Source organism: Aulostomus chinensis, chromosome 3 (assembly GCF_037954235.1).
Source record: "Aulostomus chinensis isolate RoL2024-O1b breed Wild chromosome 3, RoL_Achi_v1.0, whole genome shotgun sequence".
Classification (NCBI taxonomy): domain Eukaryota; kingdom Metazoa; phylum Chordata; class Actinopteri; order Syngnathiformes; family Aulostomidae; genus Aulostomus; species Aulostomus chinensis.
In genome coordinates, this window is record NC_141322.1 from 27,676,884 (window position 1) to 27,689,257 (window position 12,374).

At 40.9% G+C, this 12,374-nt stretch overlaps 1 protein-coding gene across 4 annotated transcripts in view; it reads left to right on the forward strand.

The window, feature by feature from the left end:
• ephb2b (eph receptor B2b) overlaps positions 1-12,374 on the forward strand; it is a 131,294-nt gene that overhangs the window by 99,721 nt on the left and 19,199 nt on the right. For all 4 annotated transcript variants that reach the window (XM_086200099.1, XM_086200101.1, XM_086200100.1 and 1 more), the window contains exons 6-7: positions 9,073-9,197; positions 11,052-11,214. In XM_086200099.1, the coding sequence (XP_086056225.1) occupies positions 9,073-9,197; positions 11,052-11,214 (288 nt within the window). The remainder of the gene's footprint in view (positions 1-9,072; positions 9,198-11,051; positions 11,215-12,374) is intronic.

Genomic DNA, 12,374 nt, shown 5'->3' on the forward strand with positions numbered 1-12,374 from the left:
GAATTAACAAGGAAACTGCACAAGAATGCACCGATCAATTTGAGACTGATTCCCTGCCATCTTCATTCCATCTGAATTATTCTGTCATTTACTTTTTTAAATCTAAATTTACTTATGGAACCTTTTAGCTTATTCTACAGTGAAATCCCCTCATACATCATCATTTACAGTAAGAAAATATTAATTCTACCCAGTAAATTGTTCATGCTGTATATTAAATTGCATTTCCGCAATAGAATAACAACAGGCAGCATCTCTATCATGCACTATAGTGAGATGTAGGCAGCAAAAAGGAAGAGGCTGAGAGACAGGGAGTCAGACAGGGACCAGTGCTGTACATGGCGTGTAGTGTGACAGTGACAGAAGGTGCTAAGAAGGACACATATGGTAGGTGCCAGTGTAGGTCAGCCAGGCAGACTGACAGGAGGCCTCAGCATGCATCTAGACTTCAGAACTGACGAAGCCTGTAGAGAGGGCTGCTCTAGCCAGCCAGCCAGCCAGCCACACATACAACACAGTTAAGCTACTGTTGATGGTGAGCAGCCCAGATCCAGTAGAGCACTGCTGCAGAGAGGGAGAGGGAGAAGAGAGAGAGGGAGAGGGAGGAGAGAGGGAGGAGAGAGGGAGAGATTAGCTTTTCCGATAAAGTGTGTGGTATGCAGCCAGCGGGGTTGACGATGAGGTTCATCAGATGACTTGAATAACCTATGCATGCTATATGAATTTAATTATGTCTTCCCAGAAGAGAATTAGCACACGGATTGTCAAGATGAGTTAACTAATTGATCTTGGTCATAAATCATTCAATAGCCATGTGTTTTTTTTCTCAGTACATTATGTGGATCTCCTCCTTCAGGATGTGATCTGGAGGTTTACGACTGTGCAGGGAAGAGAGGAGTAGAGTGTGCACATCGCCTGCATATAAATCTAGGTTAAAAGGCCTCAATCTTTTGGCCCAGTGGGCTGTAAAGGAATAATAATGCAATTATACAATTAATTGTTGTTGAGTGCATTAGCTGTATACTGAAATGCCTTTGTAATTGACCAGGATGTAATGGAGGCAGAGTAACAGAGAAGGATGTGGCTGAAAGTTTAAAAGCAAAAGACAAGTAAAGGTGATATCATGTGGAAATCAGTGAACTCCATTTTCTTACAAGCACAACAACCAGTACAAGGAGCATTTTTTTCTCCGAGGGTTGTTCTGCTACAAAAGTGGACAAATAAGAAAATCCTACGTGGGGTTCATGAAACATGCGCTGACTGCCACACCTGTTTTTACCCACCTGAGTAAGTCGATGAAACACTTTATCGTACATTAAATGTGTGTGGCAGGCAACGTGTAATTACCACAGGCAAACCCCCTATAAAATCTTTCCTAGGTGTCATGAGCAAACCACAGACCGTTTGATAGATAACATTAAACTGATATAAAGGAAGATCTAAGAGCAAGCGGGAAGTCTGACGGTACGGAATAGACGAATGCTACAAAAGTAGCATGAATTAATCTCAGATCCGTGTGTGTGTATGCGCAATTAATGTAATGTCTTTGTGTCTAAATCTAACCACATCTTAAACAAACACATCATAGAACACAGCACATTTTTCCGCGGGGATTCGTAGTTTTGGAAGGCACAGATGATGTCATCTTGCTGATTGCTGCTATGAGGTGCGCCAGAAAATACTTCAATTTGTTGTTTTTGCATTGAGAAAGAGGTCACTACACACACCTCTACATGCATGGCTTGATATAAATCAACGTTTCAGTTTCTTTATGCATTAGGCATTAAATTACTGTTAATCCTGTGCATGATTGACTCATTTCCAAAGGAAAACTTGGCAAAGTTTTCTTTGAATGTGTCACACTGGTGTGTAGCATTAATTGCTACACTATGTGACCATGTATGATGTGAGCTGGACTGGAAAAGCACCTGACAACATTTATTCTTGCATCATGCCACTAATTGGACATTTTTACAATCCCCACCGTTGTACTTTGTTTGCAGACTTGAGGTGTGTTCGTGTCTCGATCTTTCCTGAAAACAAAAAAAGATTTCCTAACAAGGGGACTTTCTACTTATTGAACATCCTGTGTGCTCAGCGAAATGCGAGGAAACCAGGATCGTGCCTTGCTGAGAGTACTGATGTATGGCTAAACATGTTGATCTGTATGCAACTGCAGTACATACATGAAGCAAAATACCAGCTTTTACACGCACGCGCACACACACACACACACACACACACACACACACACACACCAAAGACTTGTTGTACCTGTTGTCGTACTATTCAGAATAGAGCCTGAGGAATGACCATCAATCAAAAAGATGATATGATAAACACTTTGACACTCCCTTCTACTTGTCTTTTATTATCTCCTTAAACCCTAACCTCCTCTCTTTTTGCTAGACACTGCCAAACACACTCTAACGTCCACATTTCTGTGGTGACATTAAATATTTGCAGCGAAACAGAGATGTCATTGTCTGAGCTGCTGTCCTGTGGAGTCTCTGGTTTGAACATGTTGAGCAGCTTCCTCGTTTTTCTACTCACATGTCACTAATACCTCTCTGGGTTTGTTTTTTTGTGTGTTTTTTTTTTTTAAACGCAGTCTCAATTCACTGGCATAAATCATGCGATCTGCATTCACCATCATGCTCTTGTGGGGTTTACGTGTAAATTGGGGTCAAGAACTTTATAAGCAGAGATGATCTTCTATAATCTGCGCTATTGTGTGCTACTCATCGCTACAATCTCTTACTGTGTAGATGAGCATGATTTCACTGTTAAGCCAAACGTCAAAGCTTTACATTGAAGTGGAAATGGAGCAGATGTGGTACTTACGCATCTTGTGTGTTATGGAAATGTTACTGCGGTGCAGCTATGAAGTCACTGTAGAACCTGGAGGGACAGGTGGCACCCTATAAATGAGTGTTTGTGATACGTAAGTACACAAGCATTAATGAGAAGTCATTGAAATGAAAGTCAGATAATAGGCAGTGTAGTTCCACATTTCTCTGGAGGCTTTCAGGTTTCTTTTATGCGTGATATACTTCTAAATATTTAAGTCAAAGATGCACACCCGCCACATACTTCTGTGTTTCAATGATGTCAACGCTGATCGAATCACATCAGTTCACTCTCTTATTCAGCCCTTTTCTGTTCGTATAGGCATCAGTCAGCTTCTTTTTTTTTTTAACCATTATATTGATAAAATAAATATTTTTGCATGCCACTAACCAAATCTGAGACAAAGAAAGACCGCACTCGCCTTTCTAACATTAAGAATATTGACATGCATCCTGTGGCTTGGGGTGATTTTCTTCTGGCAAATGTCAGTTTGGAAGTTGTTCAAGTGCAGAAAAGCTCTCGCTAAATGGAGTCCGGTTTCTTCACAGAGCTGCGTGAGTCAAAAGCCTCATTCCACATCCCTGTGGTCGACAGCTCAAAAATATTGTGTCTGTTTGGCTCAAATCAACCCGAGTGGCTGATGGACCACAGCAGATGTGTAATTCTTTGTTAAATACAAAGCATTTAAATTGAATTATTGGATTATTCTAACAATCCACGATAAACCAGAAATGTCTCCTTTGTCCAGGCTGAGATCTTCCGAGGGAAACAAAGGAAGCAACTTTCTATTCATTCAAAATGCTAGTTTGATAATTAGCACTTGAACAGTTTTATGGGTTTAGTCATGTCATCCTAACATATGATTAAAATAAGATATGATAAACGTTGTCTGAGGTGGAAGATGAAGTCTTGGACTTGTTACCACCATGCGTCCTGATGTTTCTGTCGTCCATAAACTTTTATCGAGGATGAAGATGGCCTTATTTATTGAAGTCCTTATGTCTTTAACTGTTCTAACAGTTGCAGTATGTGAACTGCTTGATCTGTTAAGTTTATTCTAAGTCAAATGTTGACTCATTCACAGCTAAATAATTGTCGTTTCCGCTGCAGTATCTTCCCCACACACTCATCTGTCTACAGATTTGTCGGATTCTTTTTGATTGAAGATCTAACCCCTGCAAACATCTGAAAACTCTTCAAGCTTGTCATGTGGCTATTTTAGAATTATCTTATAGTGTGTATATTCCATCGCAGATGGTTTAAAGCTTGATCAACTGAAATCTCACTTTTGTAGCTTTACTGCGTTGGAAAATCTTTTATAGATGTAAAAACCCACAATCCTTTGCAGCTGCGGAAACAGGGCAAGCTGCCAGCCTGCTAAAAGTACATGCAAATACGGGGCTTCTCCCTTAAAGACTGCTCGATGCACCGCTCGTAAATGAACAGCAGTTGGAGAGAGCGGAGCAGTGGCAGTTTGGCAGTCGGTTTGGAAACGCTGCCTGGTAAAGGACCAGCTGGTTTGGGACCTTTGCGAGACATTGCGCTGTGGGGAAACCAATTTTTACAATGAAAAGGAAAAGGGATTTATGAGTTCTGACCTGTTCTCACTAACTCCCCCGTTTTCCCCAAATCATAGCATTGCCCTCTGCACCCGAAAGTCCAATCAAATCAGAGTCACAAGGCTCGGCTGCAGACACTTCGAGATGCAAGAACGAAGCAGATAAATGGCCTTTAGTGCTTTCATTCAAAATGTATTTCTCTTTTTTTCTAGTGGAACTAAAAGAGTCACATGATGATACATACAGGTAAACTTACACACATAAACCAACATCATCCAGCCAACATTCCCCATGAACATTCATGCACGTGCAGCCTGTGTACTGCCACAAATAAATAAGATAACAGTAGAAAAATTCGTAATTTTTTTTATTAGAAAAGAAATGCTTTCTAATGAGACAAATTATTCAGTATTTTATTACTTGCATTTGTTTTTGTTGAAATGAAAAAGAACAAGAGTTTGACATATAAAATCATGACACAGGGTCGCCTCTTGCTGTCTATTAAAAACGTTAGAAAAAAAAGACAGTGATTTTAATTGGGTGTTTCCTGGCCTCTGCCCATGCATACTTGTTAGCTGCAGTTACTGTGGGTGTCTTTAGTCCCTGGAGCATCTGACTGACCCTAAACCTCTGGAAGTTTATCCATCGAGGTTGCTTTAGACATGCTGACCCATGACTGCAGCCTTCCTGCTGCCAATCATCTGCAATGGTCTCACTTCACCAGCCTTACTTAATGAAGATGCCTGTTATCGAGCATTCCTGAGCTGGGAACAGGGAGGGAAAAGCCCACAGAAGAGCCCATAGTGAAATAAATGATAAGAGACATCATTTAATGTGAGTTGGGTTGATGAAAGCTCGCCTTCTGCTCATGTGTTTGCAGAAGCATGCCCAATTAAATCAGCTGGAGAAGGGAAGTTGTGTCCAAACAGCTACTAAGAGATGTCGAGCAAAGCAGAGCCCCTGTCTTCCGTTGCTGCTCCACGCCCTGAGACTCATGCTAGAGTAAATTCCAAAGAACTGTCTTTCATATCAGATCCCAGGCAGAGTAATAATGTGGGGTCTGAAACCTAAGTCCTTGTCAACAGCTGGAGTGTCCTCTTACAGTTAAGAACGTGATATACAACCTTTAATGGACCTCCCAGACACTCGAGTATTGCCAACGTAATTTGATTGACTTGATTTGAGATCAAAACATTCAAATACAATCTGTTCACGGTGTTAAAAAAAAGAAAAAAGAAAATTAAATTACATATGAGGAGATATTTTTGTGAATAAGAACATTTTGATTCCTCATGGCTCTCAGTCCATATGGAAAACTCAAGGCCGCATTTATCGTCTCACATCAGCCATGTAACTTAATTAGACAGTCTTACAAACCTTGTCTTTTCCATTAGAAGCACTTGATTAGTTTTTTGAACGCGTATTCATTGAGAAAAGCTGTACGTTCAGTAAAGGTTTGGAGACGTTTCATGATGAACTAACTTTCTGTGTATAAATGAAAGGGAAACTTTCCTTTGTTTTTCATTTCTAATTGTCTTTAATTGAGTGCAATCCACATGATTTAAAAATGATTATTGTAGCAACAAAGATCTGGCTTGAAACATCTAAAACATGTATTTAGTGGCAGAACTCAAGCGAACTATGTTGACACAATGAAACCAAGTATTTACTCAACCCTTTAAATTATAGATTAAGCTGGGGGGGGAAACTCCAGGTACTTGAACATTTGGTTGAACAAAAATTAGATGTATGAAAATGACTTTCATATGTGGATCCATGGCGTAGCCCTCATGAAACGCAGTGAGACCTTAACTTGGCATCGCACTACGTACTATAGTCAGTTGGTTGAATGGAATCAACTCGAAATACATCACACAGCAGGATTGCTTTTTTCCCGAAAAAGCCAAATCTTTCGACACATCTTTTTTTTAAACAAACGGTCATGTCTTCCTTTAATAAAATCCCAGCTTGTTTTCTGTTACGCCAACCCTTATCGGGCTCTTCAGCCTAGACATGGAGACTGCCACCCCACTGTCTGGACGTTGTCGTTTGCGCAGAAGAAAACCACAGTGTTCTCCTCCAACAGCTTTTCATGTTGGCATGTGTCCATCCTTTGTACATGAATACATGAGCTGCCTTTGTTTCTGTGGCCTTGTATCAGGTTACTAGGCATGGCTGTGCGTGTGTTTAATGGAAATGCTATGCAGGAAAAGGCCATGTGGCAGTCTTGAATATATGTACATCCGTAATGGGATACTCGTGAGTTCCCCTTAGAGTAACTGTTTGCCTTATTAGGCTGCCATCTTATGACTGCAAACAAACGGCTGAGTACCCTGGATTCCTGGGACTGGTGTCCTGACTGTGTACATGATTGTACCTTGGCTCCAGGAGAGAGGAGCATGATGAATGAATGCTGCAGAGTCACAGGCCATCATGCCGCAAAGTGCTTCACGGAGATGAAATACGGAACATTTATTTATTATCTGCTGGCAGCGACTCATGAAGACACACTCAGTCCTTTGCCATCACTGTTTATGTGAGACATCGTAATTTGCTGCCTCAGTTGGAAGCTTCTGTCTGGGTCGGAGGGCCCGCGAGGCTTGGCTGATTAGCTGATGAGAATGAGTTAGATTGTAAAAAGGACTTTTTATCATTGGCTCTGAGTCACTGTGGTCACTTGGACACTATATTTTCTACCCTGCAAAGTCCTCAAAAAGACATGTCTACTTGTTAATCACTCCCAGCATTTCTTTCTCTAAAAAAAATGATTTAATTATACAGAACTTGTTAAAAACACACACATGCCACAGAATCTTAGATTATAGAGGTGTGGTTGTTTTATTTTTCCAGTCAGTGGATTTTCCATGGAGAACATGTCCCGATATGGAGACTTCTGTCTTTATTGCTGGCACTCAGGGGAGCCACTGTGCTGCTGGCCGAGGGCTGCGTGTGTGTGCTGCAAGGGCCTCGAGGGGATGAGTGTGGGGATTGGCGTCCATAAATCTTTCCCAGCACCCCTCCTCTCCTGACCCACACCCAGTTTACCCTTTCATACACACACGAACACACACACTGAGCGGCACATGGAGGCCTGCAGGCCTTGCCAGGCTCCCCAGACAGAGCTTTTTATCTTTAGCTTCTCTTAGCTTTACACTGACCTACGGCCCCCTGAACTAATCTTAATGGTTGTTGGAGGACTTGAGTCGATCACGCCCCCCTGACCTCATGTTTGTACTTAAAAGAATGTACAAAGCTTTAGGTCACAGAGCTACGGAAGACTGTACGAGGCCACCCATGCTGTAACAGGTCATTTATTTTGAAGTTTTAAAACTGTCTTCTCTTAAAAACAATGTTCTCGCTCATTAACTGCAAATATTGTATTCTTCCCGCCAAACATTCCCTAAGTTTAATTTTAATACATCCTGTTTAGTGTCACTATGCAATAAAAAAATCTGCTTTAACTGGTGCAAAACTTAAAAATATCTTTTATGGTGGAGTTGTGGGCAGGAGCATGTGTTATGAATATCAAATCTTTGTATTCGGTCAAGTGGCATTAGAAAAATTCAATCTGGATGTTGATTTAGTCAAAAATGAAAGTTTGTATTTAAATGTTAACTGCACTGAAGTGGTTTAGTTTCCTCTCAAACCTTAAAACATCATAGCATTGCTGCGAGCACCAACAGGTTTCAAAACAGATGTCGATAGAAGTGCCACCTGGAGAAATAATACCTTTCCAGTGTTTCAGATTCTCAGCGCGTTGATTTTCATACCTCTTCAAAAATGTATGGGGAACCACTGCGCGCCTCGAAGGTAAATCAATAATTTAAGAATTGAAAGGCTAAGAACTAACAGTAATTTAAAACACATGTAATTTGTAGCTTGGAAAACCATTACTATGGTGAGTCCAGCTGTTATCTGCTTTAACTAAATAAAGTTAGAATGTGGTTGACCGTGAAGGGTGTTGTACATCATCTCTGCGGCCTTCTTTATTTCTGCTTTTTTGATTTTGTTTAGTTGTGCAACCTATCAAACGGGCCTGCCTCCTCTATTTTGCCGTGCACCCATGATCCTCAGTGCAGAGGTCGTCTGCAGACCTGGGTATCATTCAAAAATTCGTAAATCACCACCTTTTAAAAATTCAGTTTTTTTGGTACCAGATCCTGAACATTTCTTTTGTCTTTGTTTTTCAGAATCCATTTAAATTCTATTACTCTGCACATTAAATTAAAAATCTTTGGTTTTAGTCTCCAGTTTCTTGCCATTTATTTCCTCATAAACAAGAATATAGACAAAATTGCCAAAATTTGGTTTCATTTAATTCTTCTGTTTGAACTCTTTTAGTTTTATTTCTCAGCACATTGGTGTTTTTTCCAATTTGAACCGTTTTACAGTTTTTCCAACAAAAAAAATTAATCACAACTTTGAGATTTAATCCTTAGTCATTAAAATTTGACTTTGAATCACAGAGTTGGATACTTGATAGTTTATGCTTTTTGTGCTCTTTAGTTCGAGCTGTAAATCACCATCCTGCAATGCAGACCCGGCCTTGTCTTTCTAAAAGGAGACGATTGCACATGGCCTTGGATTCTGAAAGATGCTCTAAAATTCTGTGTGCATAGTCGGGTTGCCTCACCACATTAACACTCTCTCTGTCTCTCCACAGCTCCATCCACTGTGTCCATAATGCACCAGGTTAGTCGTACTGTGGACAGCATCACCCTTTCCTGGTCCCAGCCTGACCAACCTAATGGTGTCATCCTGGACTATGAACTGCAGTATTATGAAAAGGTACAGTCCATGTAACAACACATTCAAGCCCTCTCACGCTCCTCTTCATTTCTTCCCGTCCAGCTGTAATAATGATGCTCAAATGCTAAAAAACGGCTCTTTCCTGTGGTTGAACATTTATATCTTTATGTTTGTACCCCTTCGTTTGCCCAGCAGCACAACCTAGGAGGCGTTTATACACAAAGCTTCTGAACATTGCTTAGAACGTCTGCTCATTCTCTTTCAATTATATTCCTGGTCAGTCACTGGGAAATGAAACCACACTCAGCTCAGCAGTGGAACCGCTGGGGATTGATGCACAGAGAGATGTGGTTGAGACAATGGTGTGCTGACTTTTGTAAAAATAGTAGTCTACGTGCAGACTTCTCCCGATCAGCATACTTTCTCACAAGAACCCTTGCAGTCACATAACGTGTGTCCATTCTGCAGCAATTATTATTTTCATGCTCACACATAGTTAAACTGTCACATGGACGCACATGTATGCACACATGCATTTACGCAGCATTTTTTTTTTTCTTCAAGATTTCATCTCTATCCTGAGGCGTTCCACTTTTGAGTTTAATTCCCTTTTCTGACACTGCTGGGGAGAGCTGTCAAAACAATTGTCCCAGCCCCTGCTGTGGCTCAGAAGTGTCTGCTGAGCAGTGGGTTGAAGGGAGCAACTAAAAGAGTCTCAGTCTCTGCTCTCAGACCTGTCAGCATTCTGGAGAGGAAGAGTGTGTCAGTGAAATACAGCTCTGATCATCAGAAGGCACAGCTCCGAAAAGCCGCCTGACCTGAAACTGCCACCGATTCTACCTTCTTAACTGTAGCTGCTGGATGACTGTCGCACTCGTTCCTGCTGCGTTATACGTGCTTTAATGCTAGCAAAGTTTCACTATTATCTTGCTCTGCCATTTCAGCTCTTAATATTTTACCCTCAGTGCCAGATTGAAACTATACATGATGGAGACTAATATTTTGTGGTGTATTGCTATTACGGTTTGAGGTGCAGCTGAAGCGACATCACGAGGCATCAAACTGTTGTCTCGTGATGTATTTCTCAACGGTGCGTACATCCAGAATGTGTCATAACGTGACGTTAGCTGAGCTGTGGTATACACTGATGAGACAGCAGTATTTGTCAGGGAGAGAGAGACATACAGGAGCCAGTCTTAGTTGGCAGTTGCTGAAGGAGTCCTCTAGGAACGGACTTGCGCGTCAGGAGCAGCTATCACAGATCCCACCTTCCTCAACAGGAATACATTTGTGGTCGGCGCCTCTTAAACCTGGTATTCCGGGTAAAAAAAACAACAAACAAAAAACAAAAGGGTTTGAGGTGGTGAACACACTGATGTGCCATTCTGGTAGCTAGCTAACAAATGTGTATATATATATAGCTCATAGATAAAAATGTTGCTTCAAGCTGAAGATTGATTGACGGGTGGCTATCCTGATGTCGGTATGTCATGTAGACGTGCATCATCTTTTGTTTGACAGAAGGTAAAAACGATTGGATTAAAACAATACAAAGAAATTATTTTTGTGTGCATAAGTGCAATAAAAGGTAGACAGGTTCAGCTGGACTTAAAGACATTTATATAATTAGGTTTCCCATGAGCTGCTGCTGATTGAGGTCAGTTCTGTCAATGATAAATGGAAATAGTGGGAAAAGAAATCGCATCTTTTGATTGTTTGTCACTTTACTAGAATTTCTCATCTCTGTTGGTATTGGTTGTCTGTCCGTGTTCATAATTCTTACCCTATTATGATTTATTTTCATGGCTTTCCATGGCTGTGAGCTTTTGCAGTTGGACTGGAACTACTAATGTGCAAAAAAGAAAACAAAGCATTGATTTTCTTCTCCCCCAGGACCAATCAGAATATAACTCCACCACCGTCCGGAGCCAGACCAACACAGTGGTCATCCGTGGCCTCAAGCCAGGAAGCATCTATGTTTTCCAGGTCCGGGCCCGCACCGTGGCTGGGTTTGGACGCTACAGTGGCAAACTCTACTTCCAGACTATGACTGAAGGTGAAAATTCAACCAATGTTCACCAAAGCATGCGGAGCTGTTTGTAACTAAACACGAAACCAGACAGCTGAGGTTTGCAATGATTTTCTTCGTGTACTAGGAGCCATTATCTACATTAAACTGTCATATTTTCAATATTATTTCCTGTATGTGCCGCACAGATTTTCCTCCATTCTCTCGTTGCCGTAGAAAACTGCTTGCCAATTACCACCGTATGCCTTTAATTCAAGGATGAGGTTAAGGTTGTCTGTTTTTCTATGTTGTGTATGACACAACTGAGGGAAGAGGGATGTTCATTAAACATCAGTCATGTTAATATTAGAGCCATGGCTTTCCCCCCCGATCGCCTCCTATTCCTCAGCCTGCAGAGCCCGGGGCCATTATTAGCCCGAGCTTTGTTACAAACATCCCTGAAGCTTCCGAACACGCGCACTCAAACACACAACACTCACGCAGAAGTAAACATCCTTGTATCTGATTCATACTGTACTGTAAATAATGAGTACATATGGAAATAAGTGATGTTCATCATTTATTGTTTTGAGCCGAAATCAAAGATTTAAAAAAGGGAAGGTCCGGGATCAGTTCATCGAGTTTTTCATCTGGATTTAATCTCCACATTCGCCCGCTCAGTGCAAAAGAGGCCCCAGTGGTAGAGTCAATGAAAGTAAAGCTATAAATCAGGTACAAACATTTGGTGTTTTGTGTTTTGGTATCTGATATTACCTGATTTTTGCTCAATCAAGTTTCTACCTTTTTCCTGAAATAGATGAAATAGATTTCTTTTTTACAAAATAATTTCTTCAAATTACCTCTCTTATTCAGGCTAAAGTTGGGCCGTATCATTTCATATCAGTACCACGATATTTAAAACTGAGGATTTTTTTCTTGCACTTTAATATTATGATATATACTTTTTTACACTGTCCTCATCACGCTATGTCTGAAACTGTAATCTGGATTACATTTGATTTGGAATAATCTCACTTTTGATTAATATATGATTAACTGTTCAGGCTTGTAAATATTACAAATATACAAACAACCATAGCCTCTCTAGACAGAATCCTCGACTCCAGCGGTTTTCTCCAGTGGTTTCCTGCCCTGTGGTTACGGATGTGTTCTCAGGTTCCATCCAGAGGCAGGTAGAGCTCTGGGGT